Source organism: Condylostylus longicornis, unplaced genomic scaffold (genome assembly GCF_029603195.1).
Source record: "Condylostylus longicornis isolate FDR11 unplaced genomic scaffold, ASM2960319v2 ptg000019l, whole genome shotgun sequence".
Taxonomy (NCBI): domain Eukaryota; kingdom Metazoa; phylum Arthropoda; class Insecta; order Diptera; family Dolichopodidae; genus Condylostylus; species Condylostylus longicornis.
In genome coordinates this window covers 1476151-1499017 of record NW_026577988.1, presented here as the reverse complement: position 1 = coordinate 1499017, position 22867 = coordinate 1476151, and the positions used below count along the sequence as shown (strand labels likewise).

The 22867-nt window shown below is 22.9% G+C and overlaps 1 protein-coding gene across 3 annotated transcripts in view; it reads right to left on the bottom strand.

Annotated features, from left to right (window-relative positions):
- Window positions 1-505: 505 nt before the first annotated feature.
- The window catches only part of LOC129606586 (uncharacterized protein DDB_G0283357), a 44494-nt gene continuing 22132 nt past the window's right edge, over window positions 506-22867 (bottom strand). Inside the window, exons 3-14 of one of the 3 annotated variants that reach the window (XM_055516973.1) lie at window positions 9734-9885; window positions 9529-9663; window positions 9187-9444; window positions 8776-9115; window positions 8387-8473; window positions 8143-8293; window positions 7881-8046; window positions 7658-7801; window positions 7048-7147; window positions 4196-4216; window positions 2033-2176; window positions 506-1337 (exon numbers count right to left, since the gene is read on the bottom strand). In XM_055516973.1, the coding sequence (XP_055372948.1) occupies window positions 914-1337; window positions 2033-2176; window positions 4196-4216; window positions 7048-7147; window positions 7658-7801; window positions 7881-8046; window positions 8143-8293; window positions 8387-8473; window positions 8776-9115; window positions 9187-9444; window positions 9529-9663; window positions 9734-9885 (2122 nt within the window). In that variant the 3' untranslated portion in view covers window positions 506-913. The remainder of the gene's footprint in view (window positions 1338-2032; window positions 2177-4195; window positions 4217-7047; window positions 7148-7657; window positions 7802-7880; window positions 8047-8142; window positions 8294-8386; window positions 8474-8775; window positions 9116-9186; window positions 9445-9528; window positions 9664-9733; window positions 9886-22867) is intronic. The other 2 variants (XM_055516974.1, XM_055516975.1) reach the window with 2 other exon arrangements.

Sequence of the window (22867 nt, the reverse complement as noted above, 5' to 3'; positions counted from 1 at the left end):
AGAACTTTTATTTATAATATAAATATTGCAAGAAGTGTTTTTCAAATAACTTTAAAAGCTATGATGATTTTAAGTGGTAACTTTTTAAAAAATTTAATTTGATCAAAACAATAATATTTCGAAATTCACTTTAAAATTCTAGATATTGGTTATTAAATACAAATATTAATTAAATATTTAATTTAAATAGCAATTAAATTGTGTTATAATTTATATAATATTATTGTACCACAAATATTTCTCATGTGAAAGAAGATTGTAAGAGGTATATAATGCGTTTAAGGATGAAATAATGATACTTAATTAGATGTTTGCTAATCGATAGATATGTAAGTATATATTATATAAATAGTTTCTGAGTATATATGTATATTTAATGCATAGTAATTTTAATTTATGAATTCCTATTTCCAAACATTTTTTTTTAAGTTAAATTGATTTTATTTACAGAATTTTTGATCATGTAAAAAGCATTATTAAGAGCAAAATTCAAAAATTCAAATAGTTTTAGTTTAATTATTTTATTACGTTATTTAATTTTTCACAAAATAAATATTTACAACATTATAATATTTAATAAACAAATTAATATTATAAAAAAAAAAAAAAAACAATAAATAAAAAAAAAAGTTTTTTTTTTTTTTAGCCAAAAACAGAATAAACAAAAAGCTAAACATTATCTTTAAATATTTTTTTTTTTCTAAAAATTATTTCAGAAATTATTGTTTATATTATTTTTCATTCATAATATTAAATTATTAATTCTGTATATGTATTTCGATCATAAATTCTGTCGTTTTTGGTTAATCAGTCGATTTTCAATTATAATTTTTTATTAATTCCATCTAAAATTATTTATTCTTTTTATATAAATATTAATTAAAATAAATTATTTAAAATTATTTATTCAATTTTAATCCTCCTCTTCTTCATCTTCATCGTCCTCTTCCTCTTCTTCTTCAATATTATCATTTTTATTTTCTTTATTGATTATTTTTAAAGTATCATTATTATATTCACCATTTTTATTTTCATCTCCTAAAGATTCCGTTTCTTCATTTTCTTCTTCATAAATAACATCACAACTAATGGGAATCTGTTTTGGTGGTGGTTTACGTATTGGTTGTTTTTTACGATTTCCACTGCTATGACGATGTTGTTGTTCATCATTAATTGCTTGCATTTCTTCCATTTGCATTTGCATTTCACGTAAACGTTCAGTTAATTCACATAAATCACGTTCCTGTGAATCGCAACGAGCTCTTAATTCATCAATTTCACGTAAATCTTCGGGACGTGGTTCACGACGTTCATATCGTAAACGCATTTCCTCGAATCTTAATTTAAAAAAAGAAGAAGAGACAAAAAAAATGAAATTAAAATTTTAAACAAAATTTATATTGAAAATATAATTGCATGAATTTAATATTTACATAACAATAAAATTGTAAAATTTAAACCAACAAGATAACCATGTATTAAATGTTTCTATGAAGATGATACACTTGGTTTAAGGTTTTAAGATTTCAAAGAAAACAATAAAATTTACAATTATAAACAGAATTATTTAAAAAGTACACCATTTAATATGAATATATGTAAAACAATTGTGATTTTTGGAAAAGAAAAACGTATGATTTTAATTTTCGCATATAAAAGGTTGAGTTTATGGATTCTATTATTTGAAAACTACAAGCTATTATTATTAAATATTTTCTTAAATGCATAATTTATTACAAATTTATAATATTATATTAAAATAATGACTTTGTATACTTTATATACTATATTTGGAATTTTAATTATATAAATTGTGATAATTTGTGATATGAAATTAAATAATTGTTAAAAATTATTTCATAATAAATAAAATAGAATCTAGTTAAAAAAAAAATCAAATGTTATAATAGAATCATATACCTTTATTTTATCTGTTAAAAATATTGTTATTGAATATTTTTTTATAATTAAAAATTCTATTATAATTTTATAATTTAATTAATTTCATATTTTCATTTTAGGTTTTACTTACAAATTTGTTAAACATCTGCATTTTCTATGTAATTGCTCGATTTCTTGTGAATTATGAATATCACGATTTTGTAATGCTGAACGATCTAAATCATAGGCTTCTTTTAAATCTTTGAGATCCCTTCTATGCTGAGTCTCCAAATTTCTTTATTTTTTTGTTTTTATTTCGTGTATTAAGATAAGAAATTTAACGTAATTTTAATGATGGTTGATTTTTTTTTTGTATTTTTATAGTTGTTTTTTTTGTTTTTTGCCAATTATTGTAAATTTTTTAATAACATATAAAATAACAGTAGGATTGTTTTAGGTTGTAAGAAAAAAAAAAAAACAAAAGAATTAAATTTGGAAAAACAATATGAAAATATTATAAATTATTTATTTTTTTAAACATTTAAAATGTAAAAAACATTGAAAAAAAAATGGGTATGATTTACGAATAGGGTAAAATGCATGATAACATGTAAAATAACAAATAAATGTTAATGGAACGATTTTTATATTTTTAAACATAAATTTTAAATTACAAAGCAAAATTATTTATTTTCGTATTAGATATTTTAATATATTTAATTTTTTTTTAATATTATGTTTTTAAAATTACATTTAGTTTTACGTATACAATAGTATTATTTTATATACTAAATCACAAACCAAGTGATTTAAACACGTTTTCATTGTCGGGCGTAGATTTAAAAATAAATAAAATTGTTATAGAGAATAAAGATTTTAAATAAAATTAATTAAAGAAAAAAAATAAAATATATTTATAGGACTCTTTCTGCCCTTTTGTTTGTCAATTAATTTCCTTTTGTGTTTATTTATAAATAGCACTTAAAGATTAAAAAATTGACAAACGCTTGTTGAACGAATTTTACGTAAGGTGTACGTAAATTTTTTTGTAAACAATGCTAGTACAATAAATATAATTATTATGTTTAAACTAAATGTAATTTAAAAAAATAAAAAAAAAAATTAAATTATAATTTCAAAATAAATATAAAAATTTACTTCTCTTTTAATGGCTGGTAAGGTGAACAGTTACATTGGATTTAAATTTTATTTTTAAGCATTATATATTATATTTAGTGTATAATATAATACTATATATTATTTTTACGAATAAATTGTAATATTGTAAAATTAGCAATTAATTAAAAAAATTTCAAAAATTTTCCTAAACATATGTAATTATTTTCTTTTTTTTTATTGTAGTATTTTATAAATTAATAAATCAAAGTTTATTGCCTCAATTTAATTTTTCATTTACAAAAATATTTTAATTTTAGTTGTAATATTCTGAATTAAAACAATTAAATTTTGAATATTTTATCTCTCCATTTAGAATACTTCATTTCTAATTTAGTAAATAGATTTAATATTATTAATTATGGAAAATATAGATTGGAAAATTAATTAATCAACAATAACACAGAAAATATAATATATTTGAAAAAAGGAAAATTATCTAAATTTAGAAAGTTAGTATTAATATAAAACGCAAGCTTATGGAAGTTAATCAACTTAAATTATCATTATTATTTTATTAACAAGTAAAATTTTTATTTCGCATTAATAATATTGAATCAAGAATATCAAGAGTTTTTCTTATGAATTTATTTATGTAAATAATATATTTTTTTTTTTTTGCGAAATATAAATAATACTATCACTTTTAAGAAGCTATATATAGGAGATGATCATTAAATAATTTTAAATTAAAATAAATAATGTTATTTAATAAATTTATAACATAAGTTTGTTTTTGTTGTAAAAAATATACGGCACATAATTATGTATGTATACATTCACGTATATGAAATTGTAATATGAAAATGTTTTTTTATTACACAAACCAAAAAATAATTATTTTAATTTCATACATTCGCATTTAATGTATTTTAAAATTATGTATATGTGAATATATAAATATAAATTAATATAAATTTTATATAAATAGAAGAATGCAAAATATGTATTTGAAATTAAATGGGACTGAAAAACATAACATTTATATAATGTATATCGTGCACATATTTTTAATTATTTTTATTTGTTGATTTTTTTTTTTTAAAAATATTTTTATATAAACAACAATATTTTTGTTTAGTTTATTGTGTTTATATTATTGCGCTGTACAAGGTGTTTACTCATTATTAAAACTTACCTATGATCATCTAGCAGTTCTCTTTAAAGAACAGAAAAAAATTTTTATTCATTGTTTCATTTTTAACATATTAGATAAATGTATATGTGAATTTACAAAAACAAAAAAAAAAAAAAAGAATATTGTTATGTTTTTTAATTTAATGTTTAAATTTTTCTTTAATATTTTCAAATATAATTTAATTTGTAATATTGTATTAAGTATTTATGTATGAATGGTTGGATTTGATATTGTGCCTGTGTAATGAGAATATTACACATAAGAATAAAGTTCAAAATTTATTATGAATGCTTTTTTTGGTGTTTTTAAATGAACATAAAAATTAAATAAAATTAAATGTGCCTACAATATTCGTCAATTTTTATATTGAGAATTATTTAAAAAGAATTTCAAAATAATTTATTTTTAATTTATTAATTAAAACTTAGCTTTACATAATTAATTTAAAATTGTAATATGTGATATTAATTATTTTGTTATAAGCATTATGACTTTTTTTATTTGTTTAAATAAAAAAAGGAAATGCTATAAAATTATTTAATTTTTTTTATGAAAATATTTTTGTATTCGCATAATTGGAATCTGACGAATTCTTAAAATGAAATTTTATATGCGAATTACCAGCAAAATTTAAATTAAATAGAGAAATCAATAATTTTTTTATGTAAATATAAAATATTTGTAATTTTTTTTTTTTAAATTAATTGTGTTATGTACATATATTAAGAAGAGCAAGCCTTAAGACATTGTTGTATAGGTATAAACATGATATAAAAAATATAAACAATGTGAGGAACAGAGTTTGGTTCTAGCATTCCTGGTGATAAATAGTCATTCTAAACGAAGGGTTCTCGTTGAATTATTTAGGAAAAATTTTTATATAATTTTTAAATACTTTAAGGTATTGCAAAATTTAAAGTTCAATTGAGAATCAAATGCGCATATGATCGGAAATTTGGTTTTTATATGAATTGAAAAAGTGCATATTATATGAAAATGTAAGAATAAGGTCTAATATTAAGTATACTTTGACTTTACGTGAATTATGTTTTATTCTATAATTTGATCTTCAGATGAAATTATTGCATATTCTATGAGATTTTTAATTCCAATGGTTTTCGTGAGTGTGTACAGCTACAATATTCTTTTATCTAGTGACATTAGATATTAATTGCATCTCAAAATAAATTATGGTTCTACAAATTTATATAGTTTTTGTGAATATTAAATTATTTTTTTATAATTAATGAAATTTGTTTTTTATCTGTATCTATATATATGTGTACGTACTGTACGATTCTTATGTATGTATAGAAAATTATTTGCATAAACTCAAAACTTAATTCTTAAATAAAAATTCAGAAAAAATTTAATTTTATCAAAAAAAAAAAAAAAAACCTTAATATTAGTCAAACAAAACGAATTAAAAAATTAATTATTTATAAAATATAAATATATATAAATTATAAGGAGTAAGAATATACGTGTAATTAAAGGAATAAATATCGTAGATTAAATATTAAAAAATTAAAAAATAGTAGATAGATAAACTGTTAAGAAAAGTAAAGAAATTGAAAACAAAATAAATAAATAAAATTCAATTTAATAAACATAAAAGATTAGGCAGAGTGCACACGTCAACAATATTATTGATAGAGCTACTGGTATAGATAAAGTAATATAGAATAAAATAATGGAAGGGATTAAAATTGGGCTGGCTCCTTTCGAATAAACGAAAAAAGCAGATTCAAATTTTGTTGAAGAAGAAGAAGAAGAAGAACCATCATAACTTTCACCGTTACCAGTTGATGAAAAATCGGTTCTGTTTTAAAATGAAAATAAAAAAAAAAAAGAATACCACAACAGAAAAAAAAAAACAAAATGACACTATGAAAAATTATAATAAAAAATTAAACCAAAAAAATTAAGAAAAAAAACATGTGTTTTTTAAAAAATCAAATGTCTGTCTTTCGAATATAAAGTAGATTAAAGTATGGTTTTTTGAAAATTTTTGGTATTAGACGTTTTTGGTTCTGATGTGCTTACAAACAATCCCTGTAATTTCATTCATTTTAAATTTGTACAAATTTTTTTTCTTTTGAATGATGTACAAATTTTCGGCATTCGCTGTTGTTATAACAATAGTTCCGAACTCATTTACAAAAAAATAGTTTAATAATTTTTAAATATGTAGTTCGACTACAATTGTTAAATAAAAATAAACTGAAATTAAGTAGAGTCTACTTTTTAGAAGTTATTTGAAAAATGTACGAAATATTGAAATTTTTCTATTGCCAAAACATTTCTTAGTAATTTTTTTTAAATACGATATTTGTATTCTAAAATTCGAAAAATAGTGTACCTAGTAGACAATTATTATAGGCAAAAGTGAGTTGTTTTACTAATTCGAAAACGTCACTCCTAATTAGTTTCGATGGTATTATTCCAAGTGAAAATAAAAGATATATTTAATATAAGTGTTAATTTAAATGTTTCTGTCGATTGTTTATATAAAATTTAGAAGTTCCTAACAAATTAGTCTTATTATGAGACAATTCTATAAAAGCTTGAACGTTTGAATTTAAGAATAATTAAAAATGATTTTATGTAAATACTTGAAGATAAATTTACAATTTTTTATAAGATGAAATAATACAAATAAATTTTATTGTAAATTTTGTAGGAGTTTCTTTATTTAATAGTTTATTTTTTCTTAAAAAATTTGAAAATGAAAAATAAAAAAACTGTATATGGAGTATGATTTTTGAAAATTGAAAATTTGTTATTGTATGTGTTAATATATCGTAAATGAATTTGTTATATAATTTAGAATTAATCAGAAATTTTCTTACCGTAATCGATTTTCTTGATCTTCTAATTTGATTTTATGTCGTTTTTCTAATGTTTGTAATGCATCTTCTTTTTCAGCAGCCAATTGATCCCATTGTTGTTCTAAAGCAATATATTTTATTTTAATATATGATAAAGATTAAAAATATAGAATTAAAAAAATTGAAATTCACTTAAAAGTCTTCACTGTGTATATGATAAATTAAAAAATATTACTTCTAATAGAATCTTTTTGCAAATATAGTAATTTCAATTTAAATTTTTAAATTTTAAAATAATATATGAGGAGTCTTTAAACTGTTTTTACAATCGTTACAGATTCTTAGTGGATGACAACTTAATTTAATGGATTTAAAAAGACTTTTTATATGAAATTATTTTGATTTTGGATGATATTGGCAACAAAAGTACTTGAGGTTGCATTATTAATACACATTTCCTTACATAACGAAGAATTTTGTAATAGAAAGCCAATTGCAGTTAAAACTCGATTCTTAATCTCTTTATAATTTTTAATTACATTTTTGTTCTATAAACTTTAAAATAGAATTGATTGTGAATATGAGATACCGGTTAACTTTGTAACATAAATAGCTTTTATAAAATTTTTACCAAGTTGTAAACGATGCCTTTCTGCTATCTCTTGTGTTTGATTAGCCATTTCTTTTTTAAAATTTTGTTTGATTTCATTAATACGCCTTTGAAAATCTGCTTCCATTTCAGCTTTTTCCTCTTCGAATTCTTTTCGTAAGTTTTCTAAAAATACAATTTAGTTAAAATAATAAATAATATTTTTACAATATTATTTGAAAATTTTTATTTTCATTCTATTTACCTTCTAATTCCAATTTTTTATCTAATTCTCTATTCATAGCTTGTTGATATTCTCTATCAGCCTTATCTAAATGTATTCGAGTTTTTAGAATTTCTTCATCTGTTTTATCACGAAGTTCTAAATATTTCTCAGTTTTTTCTTGTAATTTTTCTGAGACTTCTTCAAGCTTTAAAATTTTTTTAGAAAAAATATATTTTAGTTAAAAAATTTTTGATTTTTGAAATAAAGATATTTTTTCCCGAATGGAGCAATTGTTTGTTACCTGTTTTCTAAGCTCTTCTTCATTACTTGTATATCTATTTGTTAAAACTTTTAATTCTTCTATATGTTCAGCTTGTAATTTATTCATATCAGAAAGCCGTTCTTCTGAATGAACTGCTTCTAATTCATTAGTCAGTCTTGTCATCTCTGTTCTATAATTTCATTATTTTCATGCATACATTTTTTTTTAGTATATTTTTTTTGAAATAATTCTAATATGCATTTTTTATTTTTATTAAACTTACAATAATTTGTCCTCCCAAATTGTTGCTACTTCTCTTGTAGCTTCATCTATTTTTTGGATCATTTCTCTATCTTTGAACAGGAGTGTACTAAAATATAATATTGTATATGAATGGGTATTTACATGGCATGAATGTACATATGTATGATTTTATAATGATATTTTGGATTTTATTAGAAATTATTAAAAAAAATATTGATAGGGATAATAATTACATTTTGTTTACATACTTATGTATAACTAATGACAAAAGCTTTTTAATATTACAAGGAATAAAAAAATGAAAAAAAAAAAAAACATTTGAAGTCAAAAATTACAATAACAAATTAATGAACAATTTTTTGTTTCAGAATTACATAAGGATCAACAAAATCAACTATAAATACTTACTTATCGCAGAATAATTTAATTTTTCTAACTTCTTCAATTTTACTTTCTAAGTCAATATTGGCAGCTTCTAAGTCATTCTTTAATTCTTCAATTTGTGCATGCATATATGTTATTGATTCACGTTGTTCATTTGTAAGACCACGTAATTGTCTTACTTCAGCTTGTAAATTTTTCAGTCTTTCATTATAACCTTCACCTTCAGCAACTTTTTCTTCTAATTCTGCATTACGCTCTAATGCTTCTTGTTTTGCTTTTTCGGCAGCTTCAATTTTTTCTTTACATTTCTTTTGCATTGATCTTAATTGATATTCACAATCCGTTAGTAATTGTTCTTCATGTTCTAAAATATCAAATTGACAATTTATTTATGATAAAAAATTTTAAAATGTTTTGATTTCAAATGAAAATTACCTTGATTATGATTTCTTAATAATTCAAATTCTTTTTGCCATTTAATTTCCAATTCTTTACGTTCTTCAATTGCTTTATCTAAAAGTTCTTGTAAATTTTTCAATTGAGCATCTTTTTCTTCACATAATTGATCTTTTTCGGTTCGTAAATCATCAACTTCACCTTTTGCTGTTGCCAATTGTGTTTGTAATGTTGAAGCCAATTGACGAAGTTTATTATATTTTTCTTCGAGTTCTTTGTACTTGTCCTCAAGATTTTCTAAAATTATTTTAAAAAATTTTAATTAATTTAATTATTTAATTGGTATTTTTCTATATTTTACAATATTGTAATTTAATTTACCATATTTAATATTAAATTCATCTTCTTCATCAAGATGCTTCTGTCGTAAGCGTTCTTTTTCATCTTCAATTGTTTGTAGACGTTTTCTTACAGAAGAATGTTCTTGTTGAATAGCCTGAATTTCCCCGTTCAGTCCTAAAATTAATATATATACATTAAAATTAATATTTAAATAGAATTTTAATTAAATTATTTAATATTTTACGTTCAATATGCCACGACTTTAATGAAATATCTTGTTCTAATTGATCGATTTTCATTTGTAGCTCATGTGCTCGTTCTTGTGCGCTAGAGGCATTTTTTTGTGCTTCCTGTAATTGAGCATTGAAACGTGCTTCTTGGCTAACCAATTCACGCCTATAATATAAATAAAAATAATATTATTAAGTTTCGAAATCTTTGTGTTTGTATATGTATGCTTGTTAGAAACAAAGAAAATAAACTTAAACTTAAGAAAATAAATGTTGGTGTCACATGAGGTAATAAGCACATATAAAACTAGAACAATTAGTAAGTTGTAAAACAAAGCAAAAGCGAAAGTTTGCAATGTTAAACAGCATTAGAAATAAATTCATATTTATGGCTTGTGAACTTACCAATTGACCACATAATTCCAAAATTAAAAAAACTTTTATAACATATTACTAAGTATTAGAACAAATAACTTGTATATAATATAACAGAATGATTTGATATATTGAAATGAGCAAATCTAATGTAGAAATTTGAAGAGAACTTTTGTATAACTATTAATAATCTCAGTATAAATATAATAATTATTATTGTTATACTTGAGGTATTTTACTTTTCGGTCATCTGAGTCTCATATGATACATAAATAAATAACATATATTACTCGTAGAAGAGATTTTGTTAAGAACTAACAATCTGTTATACAACCTGTTTGGCATAGTTTTTGTTAGAACAAACATTAAAATTCAAATTTACTCTTAAATGTTTTCGAAAAAACTGTATGAATATTGCTTAGGTAATTCGATATTTCAATATATTGTTATACACAATTTTGTATATAAATATATAGGTACAATTATTATTTTATTTGAGAGGAAGTGTGTTTATAATCAATCTCTGACTAATAAAATAAAAAATAATTTAATGTATAGGAACATTTTTTTTTTTGGGAAAATTTATTTATAACAATTTATTTAAGTTTTTTGATACATATATATTTTTTGTTTGTGTATTTCTGAAAATAAATTGATGACCTTGAAGAAACTATGTATTTAATAAGACTATATGAAATGTACTCATTAATAACTTTCTTCATTTCATTGCCAAATAAAAATTGAATTCAATTTTTTTTTTTCAAAATTGAAGTAGACATTTGTTTATTTTCGTTTTTATTTCTTCATTTCGGAAAATAATTAAACAGTTCGATCCTATATGAACGTATGTATGTATGTATACAAATTACTTATTATTACTTTGATTAATATAGTATAAATTATATAAAATAATTAGAAATGTGTCTAGGTACATATGTAAATACATAATTGAAACTGAACGCTGCCATTTTATATTTCTTGATTTTATTGAAATTAAAATAAATAAAAAATCAAATTAAAAATATTTACATATATGAAACTATTAAATAATATAAAGGAACACAAAACACATTTTGTTATAAATTGTTATACGACTGGTTCTCTACTGAAATATTCAAAATTTTTGAAAGGGCAGATACCTGTTAGTATAATTAATTTTCGTAGTTGCTTGTAAACAATGAAACGAGTTTAAATTGCGTGGAAACAGTTTGTAAATCTTAAAAAGCATGAAGAATGGCTGGTACAAACTCTAAACAGGCTAAACTCCAATTCTTCACAAATTGAATTTCTATTTTATATTTTCAAAATTTTTGTGTGTTTTTTTGTTTTGTTGTCAAAAAATTTAAATTTTGCTTAGGTGACACTTTATTAAATTTTTTTTTTCTAATACCTGGTTGTCTTTAAATTGTAATCCTGTTCTGCATTCTATTACAACTTAAAACACTACATATATATATGTAAGTATGATACATATACACTTTAAAATTCTTTTGTAAAGTGGAATTTTCGTAGTCATTGTGCTATGTCAGATATTTTGCGGCTACATAAGCATTAAAATAAAATTCTTGAAATATCGTTTAATCATTTGATTCATCATTTGACTTGTGCCCTTGTGTATAACTCAAAATCAATAACATTCAACAATGCACTTTACAAAAACTTAAAATAACAAAAAAGAAAGCTCATTACACTCAAAAGTTATTCATAAAAATTGAAAAAAATGATCCTTTCACATTTCATTTCTCTTCAGTTTACTCAACACATATTTAATTTCTAATTAACATTCGATTTCATGGAAATTAACCTTAACCTCAATTATTTTTTTTTTTCGTATGAATAAGGAAGTGTTTTATAAAAAAAAAATATCATTGTATAGCCAAAATTTAGGAAAAATTTGAGTCAAAATATTGGCTTCCATTAAGAACTTAATACAGAAATGATAAACAGTAAATAATATATGTACTTATGTAGAAAATAAAACATCATCATCATCATCATCATCATCATCATCATCATCATCATCATCATCAATATCAACAACAATATTCTCATCATCGCATTGTCGTCATCATCTTTATGTGTTTTGTTGTTTAAAAGCATTTTTCCTATTTTAAAATTTTGTTTGAATACTTTAGTCAGAAAATAGTCATATTAAACTGAAAATATTATGTGATATTGTGATGATATTACTTGTACTTGTATATTTAAAAGTAAATAATAATATTTTATAAAATAGAAACAATAAAAATAAAAAATTCTATTTAAAATATTTTAAGAATTCTTTGTTTAGAATATTTAAGTATAAAAATAAATGAAGTACAAATTTTTTATCTTTTTTTAATTCAAAATTTCTTAAAATACTTATAGAGATGGTGGAATGTTGTTATACTAACTGTTAAATTAAATATCTTAAGTATAATTTTGAAATTCTTTAAAAAGAATTCATTAAGGGAGGTTATTTAATGAAATTCAATATAACAATTTAGTAAATTTTAAGTTATAACAGATTTAGAACTCAGTTGGTAAGTTCACAGAACATATGTAGGTATAAAAATAAAAATTTCGAATAAATTCCGTTTCTTTCAAATTCTCCTGTAACTGTGTAAATGAATTAAACTGCTACATACTTGGGGACGCACTTAATTCTCCAGCTCCAAAGCAGGTCAAATACAGGTCAAAATATTGTGTTTAGTGTATAAAATTAACACCGTTATAATAGTTTATATTCAATAATATGCAAACTGTTCTACATTTGAGTGTGCATTTTCCCAAAAATTCTTAATTTATAAGAAATTTAAATAACGGCTTTGATTAGAAAAGAAATGGTTTGTGTCTAATTAAAAAATTGGTATTTGGTCAATCAATTTACGGCATTACTACATATGTACATTGCAAATTTCACCACAAATTTTATTTGAAATTTCATTCATTAGTCTAACTAAAATAAACTTTATTTTTAACACATTGTTTGCTTGTTGCAACACTGGCATAACTCAAAATTTGCATATGAAAGACGAATTTCAAATTTTTGCAATTAATATATTTTTCTCGCTATATACTAGTATATATATACATTATATACTAGTATATGTATATACTACTATATATATATAGTATATATATATATATATATATATATATATATATATATATATATATATACAATATATATATATATAGTATATATATATTATAATGCATCGCTATATATATATATTATAATGCATTACAAGGGACAATTTTCAAGCTAGAGAAATGGTGTTTTTCTACAACAAAGAAATATTTTAATTGCTTATTTCTGTATAAATAACTCAGAAATCGTATTTTTTGAGTTATGCTACTGTCGCAGCAAATAAAACGAATTTTTATTAAAATTTTAATTATTTTTTAAGCAACAAAGTATTTTCTAAATGCTAGAATTTTTAATAACCAATTCACAAAATTTATTTAATTGATTATTGAGAAATTTACTATTTTAAAATTTTTAAATGAATGAAATTTAATTAATATTTCAAATTAAAAATTAATTGTTTTTATTGAAAATTTGAGTGGAATTCCATACAATAATAGAAATAGAATTTTTAGTAATATAATTTATTTAAAAGAATTTTCGTCTATTTGATCTAAAAAAATAATTTTAGAAAAATTATGTGTCACAGAATTTTAACGGTTTCATTTTAAATGCATGTAGATAATTTAATGGACAATTAGTCAGGATTTAAAAAAATTGAATGACAATTATTTCTGATTAATATCTGAAAATCAAGAAAAGAGTTACCATAATTTTTGAAAAGCAGATTATTGTATAACATTGAAAATGATATGCGAAAATATTAGAGATTTTCGTAAACGCAATACTGCAAAACAATAACGTAATGAATATGTAATACGTATTTTTAACTATTCTATAAAAACAAAGCAGTTTCTGTGATTAAACTGCGCTACTAGTACTAATTTCGCTATACTTAGAAAATTTAGCAATCTTTATCAACAAACCAGATTATGAAGATAAAAATAACACTGCTTTCACAATACGAGTATACCGTGACATATTGCGTTTTTGAAAAGACCTAGCATATTAAATAAATATAATTATGAATGTGGTGAATTGAAGTTTAAATACACACCATAGATTAGAAGTTATGTATGTAATCATTTTGTTTTGAAATATAAATAACATTAATTTAAATTTTAATGTTATACATGAATGTTATGTAATAGCAAGTGTTGGGCATATTTGAGTTTATTTAAAGCAAAATTTTATTGTATTAATAAACTAAATTCCTATTGATTTTTATTTTATTTATTTACATATATATAACAGCAAACTGTTTTTAACGCAATAGAATATTGTAACGAATTCGAAACATACATTTATTATAAATTGAATAAACACAAGAATAAATTTGTATTTAACAGGAAACATTAAAAAATTTCAGTATCAGAAATGAAAAAAAAAAAATATTTACATTTATACTAAAAATGTTATTAAATCAATACAGTTATTCTGTACAATGTTGCAAATAAAATACAAAAAGCGGATGTTTATAAGAATATGTCAAAAATTTCTATCAATGTCCAGAATCACAGATGATATTTTTTACTTATATCAGGTTGTTGTACTCACTCATTTGAACTCAAATTATTTTTACTATTGTGTATACAATAGGTAGGTTATGTGATGGCAACAAATTTTGCATATCGAGTTTTCGGTGGGAATGCACTTCTCCATGGTAAGGAACTGTAAATAAACTATTTTTAGCAACCTGTCGGTCTGTCAGTCTGTGTGTGCAGGCGTGTATCTCAAGTTCGGCTGCACCGATTTTGATGAAATTTTATATGTAAGTTTATTTCGACCATGCCACGGATTGATCAACTTTTGGGATATATCAGTCCCCGGGAACTACATTTAACGATTTTACATTTTTCACCATATCTACGGAACGAATTGATGAAATTTCTTGAAATTTGATATTTGAGTTCTGGTTGTTACCGAAACTAACTGGTGAGCATTTCAAGGAAATCGGGTAGCACAAAGCGAAACTCTACTATGTGCCAAATTTACATTTTTCTTGGTATATTAACTATAAGACTACTAATGTCCTAAAAATTGGAAAGAAGTATTTAAAAAACATTTTTATAATATTTTGTAACACTTTCACTGAACTAGACAATACACATTACGATCGGTTATGTGCCTACCACATCAGATTTTTGTGATTATTAACTCTTACATTTATGTAATTTTTATATTTCTCGGAGTTTATTTTGAGATCATATAATATATTCTATTCAATATTAGAACAGATATACAAGAAATATATACAAAATATGTGCACTCAAGAAGAGTACTGTAGATTAACAAGAATAATTTATTAAAAAATTTAAAATTTTTTGTATCTCATAGCTTGTAAATTTTGTTAACATTTGAAATAATCGCATCCCATTCTTTGAATACTCTTTGAATTTGAGTATAACACTTACATCTATTCGTACGAGCGTATTTCACTAGATTAATAAAATTAAATTGATAATTGGAATTTCATTCCCAATGTTTAAATTATATATACGTTTACGCATTTTAAAAATGAGCAATGCGGTCAGTTACATATTATACGGTGGTCACATCATATTCATAAAATATAAAAGCATCTGATAATTTAAGATTGCAATAATTTATATTTTTTGTGTCTCTTTCATTTGAGTTCATTTTTAAGGTTAAATGTATATTTTATTTCATAAAATTGCAATTAAATATATTTGTATATTTTTGCTTTTTAATTTCACCTTGTAGGTGGGAATTTTTGAGAAAAAATATATATTTTGTAATTACTCTACATTTTGTATTAAATATCAGCACATTCAAAAATATACTCGTAAAGAATGAGGAAGAGAATTAAAAATATTTTGACAAATTGTTTTTGTTTTTTTTTTCTTGAAAATTTTTATAATTTGTAATATAATACTAGTGTAGCTCTCTCTATATTTTGGAAAATTACCATTTTCTAAAAAAAAAAAAAATTTTTGATATTTTATCCAGTTAATAAGAGAATTTACTAAAGAATTTTTTATTTTTTGTTTTTCTCATTTTAATGTTTTGAAATTTCTGAGAAACACGATTTTTTTTTTTGGGGTCATGTTTTGAAAAGCTTATTAGTATAACAATATGAAGTATAGTAAAGATTGAAATATGGAAAAATGGAAAATTTGAAATATGAAATAGATATCAACTATAAATCCCATAAAAACTACCAAACCATTATGAAGTTTAGGACAATAAATTGTTAAAAACAGTTTTGAGTATAAAATTTGTAATCTGGTGTATAACAGTTGCGTATACTAAAGAGTGGAAACACACACATTTCAAACGAATTTCTGAATTCGTGATAATTTTAACTAATAATTGTTGAAGATATTCACATTTACAGCGTGTATATGCGACAGGGTGTAGCTATTTGACATAATTTAATATATTTTATGAGGCTAGTCACCCATCTAATTAGCTCAATGATTAAAGAAACGGAAGTCTACCGAAGCGAAATTCGAACGCATTTTTTAAGATTTTGGATTTATATAGGATTTCCCTTATATTGAATTTTCTACCTATATATTTTCGAAACACTATGTACCTATGTAATATAAATATAAATGAGTTTTTTGCCCGATGTTTATTTAAGAACTGCACTGGGAAAATTAAAAGAAATTTTATTTTTTTTTTTTTTTTGTAAAAAAAATTTATCTTTTTGCTAAAATAAAGCAAATTGAATGGCATCCAATATTTTGCCAAAAAAAAAAAATCCATTTTCCTTCTATTGCATTTTATTTTTAATTTTAATTAACTTTACGCAGCCACATACACTCAAATTCTTAATATAGAATATTTAAAAAAACAAAAAAGGTATTGAAGTAAAAAAAAAATTTTTTTTAAAAATGATCAGCCTTGTGCGACTCGCAATTTAAAAAAAAATTAAAATTCTAAATTTTTTATACAAATCACACCGCAAAAATATTACGTTATCCGTACATTAACGTACACAATGGTATACGTAAAGAAAAGTCATTTATATGTAAGCTAGGTGAGATGACTATCTCTTTACATTCCATCCGTCTTATCCCATATAGTTCATTCATATTAATTCGTAAAAAGGGAAAAAAAACACTATAAAGAAATTTAAATGAAAAAAAAACCCCATAACTAAATTAAAATTCCAAAATAATTTGTTGAAAAGAAAATTCACCGAAGGAAAATTAAAAAAATAATAAAGAAAAAATAAAAAAAAAAAACGAAAAATGTAAATTTAACGAGCCAATAACCTTGGGTGTGAATGACAATCGCCAACTTGCCATTTTATACGTGTAATTTTATGAAGCAAGAAAGAAAAACTATTATACAAGATTTTTTTTTTTTGTTTGGTTTTTGTACACAAATTTATATTACATTTAATTATGAGGTAAATAAATGAAAAATTCGGGTACAAACAAGCTTATAACTAAAATTACAAAATAAATTTTGTATAGAGAAATGAAATTTTTTTAGCCACTAAAATGATGACAATTTTTTATTTAAAGAATTTTATTTTTGTAAAAATAGCGCCATCATTCCAAAATGTTATACTCTAGAGAAATTCCCAAAAATTTCCTTTAGGTTTTTGTACTGTTAAAACAGTTATTAAGAATTTTTATATTAGGTTCAGCTCTGTTCTTAGTTGTAAGATCCTAGTTGAATCTTCAATCGAAAAATTTGTCATAAATTCTAAAATATTTTCATCTGGAATACATGAAATTTGGTATAAAATATTAAATAATACTTATAGAGATTTATAACAGGAACTACAACATAATATAATGTAAGACTTTTTCAAATACGCCTCCGGTATCTTATAGCTGAAAATGACAACACAATTTAATAGAAAATTGACCATTGCATGTAAGTAAAATAGTTAGTAAATAATAAAATAGTAAGTATAAAAGTTAGTCATGAAAATTATAAATACTTAATGATAATTTTTCAACTGAAATATGCAGAATTCGGGAGAATATGTCATTGTTATACGGTTCAAATCGTGGGTGTGGGGATGTGGCGGAGGTGGAGAATGTAGAGCATGTCCTCTGTGCCTGTCCGTTTCTGATTTGGAAGAGAAGGCGTGTCTTGGGGGCTTATTTTTGCGATGACCTACCGAGATCACACCTCCGGGACCTCTCCGAGATGTCTCTTGCGCGGCTTTTGGGCTTCGCCAGGGAGGTTGGCTGGTTTGGATAGGGGGTCTTGTGTGTTGAACTGCATGGGGGTTGTTGGGTATTTTCTGGGGGTTGCCGATGGGCCTTTTTCTGTTGGCTTAGTGCATGGGCTTTGCGCGGGTGTACGGTTCGAGCCCCCCTCTCTTACTACTACTACTATACGGTTCAAAAACAAGAAAATTTCAGATCTTTAATTGTAATTAATTTAAAAACCACTTTTGTTCTATTGTTCTCAAATCTAATTAAAATTTTGTAAATTCCAAACTATTCCAAATATTTGGAAAAACTGAAATTGAAATAAAATAGATCGCTCTCAAAATAATAAATTTCAATTCTTGAACTTGAACAAATATTATGCACTTTTAAAATTCCGATCCTTTGTTTCAAAAAATAATTCCATTTAAATTAATCACAAAAAAACAATAACCAAAAAAAAAAGCAGAGATTATTAAAAAATTTTAAGTGCAAAATTTAATAAAAAAAACAAAATTTTTTTTTTTTTTATAAAAATGAATACAATTGAAATTATTTTCGTAAGATTTTATGATTTTTATAAATTTTATTTTTTTTTTATTTTCAAATCATAAAAATTCCACTAAAAAAATTTTCTTTACAAATTTCCCCCAATGTCTGAATTTAGATGCCAAATTTTAACGTCATAAAAGTATGTTGTTATGCTATATTTGATTTTGCGACAGAAAAAAAAAAAATTACGGATGCTAAAATTAATTTGCGTATAGAAAATTTTAAATTTGATTTTTGCGCAATTTATTATAATTTTCAATTTTATAAAAATTTGTAATATTTTCTAGAATTTATTTTCATTTTTCTCTAAATTTAATAAAATTGAAAGAAAAAGAAAAATTTTTTTTTTTCTAATATTTTTCTAAATAAATTTTTGATTCTATATAGGAAATAGGGGGGCATGTAAATGTGTGTAAGTGCACCATAAGAAAATTAAAATTTACAAGAAAAGTGCATGGGGAAATTGAAATCAACTTTTGACATATGAAATGTCTAGGCATATTAAATTTTTGACAGAACAAATCGGAAAATGCTATCATTAAATCTGATTATGTAATTTTATGCATAGCACAAAAAAATTTTGGAGATCGGATATAGAATAATTTCTAGAAATTCAATTAGATTTGTCATTTTATGGTTCCACAATAGAAAATTTACAATTATTTACATTGAGTCCGATTTTTACCTTACATCCACAATAAAATATAAAATGTTGTTTGTTTCGACAAATATTAAAGTAAATGTCATGTGTATTAAAAAGAGGATGGAAACAGAAAACCTCTTTCGACTTGTTTCCTGACTTATAGCTAAATTAACCTAACTTGCATACAAACAAACAACAACAAGAAAATAACGGTTTACCAAAATTAACCTCAAAATTTTGTTTTTTTTGTTTAGTTTGCACCCGCTTAAAATATGTTTTACTACACATAATTCAGACTTCGAAGCCGTAAAGCATCGATATTCTGGAAAACAGTCCTGGAAAACTTCATTTACATTTATAATTTAAATTTTAATTAAAGAAAATTCTAATCTTGACACGGAAGTTGTAGCTAAAAAAATCAAAAAATATCAAAATGTTGAAAAATTTTCTTAAATTTTTCCTAACTGGAACACAGAGGAAAAATGATCTTTTTCGCAATTTCAAAAACAATTTTGTGCTCCACACACACAGTTTCCATACGATAAATATCCATTTATAGCATGCAATAAAACATCTGATGAGTTCAGCATATAACCGACCGCAATGTAAATTGTCTATTTCCTTCCTATTTTAGGAACAGTTCCAGGGGTCTTAAATATCCCAAAAATTGATCAATCCGCGCAATGGCTATAATAAACTCACATATAAAATAATATTAAAATCGATTCAGCTGAACTTAAGATACACGCGTGGGACACACGGACCGATAGACAGACGGACAGATAGACAGACCGGCCTTAATTACATTTTATGGAAAAGTGCGTTCCCATCAAAAACTCGACATCAAAAATTTGGTCCCATCAAATAATCTCCCTTATTGTATGCAATGCAGTCGGTTAAAAATGAACTACTGTGCAATATAAAAATATATATTAAAAAAAATTGCCTATATTTAGGAGATTGTGTACATTATTAAAATATTAATGTACGTGCGTATAAAAAATAGCGAAATATGTGATTTTTCATGTTGTTCTACAAAAATTTGAGAAAGCAAGCTCAAAATAATTTAATACAATTAAAGGTCTTCAAAATAGACACCTGGTTTTGTCTGACATAAGTCTGTTTTTGGAATATCATGTTTCACTAAGCAATGAGCTTATTGAGGAATAAATAATTTGAGTTTCATTGTGTTTTCATAAGTGTGTATAATCATCTGAACATGTGTATGTAATCTGTTGAGCATTTGTTTTTCAATTATTACTTGTAATTTTTAAGTTTTTGCATAACTATCCGGCTTTTAGCATGTAGAGAGTAAGTAGCGCCACGTGAATAAAGCCAAAAACAATATTTGCATAAAAACTAATTTAACCTAAAAAGTTAATGATTTGAAACTGCTTCACACATTCTCTTATTATTCGTACAAGTCATCTTACTTGCTGGCAACACGAAAAAAGCATATTACTTGTTAGTTCAATGATTCAAGCGTAAAAATATTCTTAATATATTCGTGAATTTATTTTTTATTTTAATTTTTCAAATGAAATTAAATTTTTTTTTTTGTTTTCAATTCAAAATTAAATTTAATTGTAACAAAACTGTTATACAATGACTTAACATTTTATTTATTATTTAAGTACTAAATAACACACATAAGTATGTATGTATAAGAATTATTGTTTTTCTGAAAACAATATAAAATTTCTTGTATTCTCTAGACAAATTCAATTATTACCGCTATACCGGTGGATATTTATAGTTTCGATAGGCAACATTGAAAGAGTAATGACATTTTTGAAAGAATTTGACCCATATTTCATTTAATTTTTTTTGTTTTTGTTATTTTTGTGAAATTTAAAAACTATATAAAATTTTTAATATAACAATTTATAAAAATAATACAAAAATAAAAATCATTAGTTATATTATTGACAAAAATTAAATTAAATGGTTTTTTTTTTAAATATAGAAAGTCGAATTTTGTGTCAAATGAATTTTTTTTTGTCTTATTAATTCCTCTTCAATGAAAAATGTGGGCAATATTGTATTGGGAGTTGTGATATTGCTTAATAATAATTAAAAAATATTACTAATCATTTAAGTAGAACAATATTTAAAATAACAATAATTTATTAAAACGAATACAGTATGGCCAATTTATTGAATAAAGATCACGGAAGTTAAAGCTGTCATAGTTATGTCAAAAAGGTATTCTAGAATAATTTTAGTTTTTTTTTATGTTTTCAAAGAGTTTTATTATAGCTATTGTCAGATATCAGATTTGTTATTTGATCTCAAATAGAAAAAATTAAGATAAATTTTATTAAACAGTGTAGAGCAAACTTTGTCTTAATTTAAGCTTACAATTTGAAATTCTGGAAAATTAAAAATACCCAATAAATAAAGGTACGGCTAAAAAAATTGTGTGAATTATTTTCGTAGCAAAATCCAACGTCTTCATATCGTTCAAAAACTATTTCGAAATTATATTTATATCCGCTTAGGTTTAAAAGTTTGTGAAGTTAAAGCAAAATTAAAATTGGGTTTGCCGAATCTACTGAAATTAAATTTTCTTATAATTCAATTTACACATACTAGAGCTCGTGGGTTTTTTTTTTTTTTTGAAAAGAGACAACCGAATAATTGTTGCTATACGTGAGAACAGCTTTAACAGTGTGACTTTTTAATATTCCAAGTATTTAGGAATATAAATAACATGACATTATTGCTAATATTTTTTCAATGCTTGGTGTAAAAGTCCCATTGATTTTGTTTGATAAAAGAAATGCAACCCCATATAATTCTTATCAAATAAAATCTTTAAGCAATCTTTGTTGTCTAAATTCTGCCTTATACATTATAATTTCTGCAATTCGAGAAAAACAAAAATCTTTGACATATTCGTAGGCGAGTGTCTTCGATAAAAACCAAAAGAAAAAAAAAAAAAGAAAATCAAAAATATTTTTTTAGCAAACATTAAGTGGGTTGCAAATATTTTTATTCTTTAATCTTAAAAAATATAAAACATGAAAAAAAACTACAAATGAGTAAAAAAGAAATTTTTTAAGAAAAAATTATGAAATTTTTTAGTTTTAAATAAAAAATTATTTATGATTCACATAAGTTGTAAAAGATATTTAGAAAATAATATTATTATCGAGATTTTAAAATAAAAATTTTGAATTTTAATAAAATTAAATAAATAAATTATTAAATTAACAAAAAGAGATAGAGAGAGAGAGAGAGTAAGTTTAGTGCTTCCGCTGTTAATTAAAATCGTATAAAAATTTTTATTGAATTTTTATATTGCGTGTTTTTTTTTTCTAAAGCCTTATTATAGTGTCTATCTGTTAGTACAGAAATTATTTTT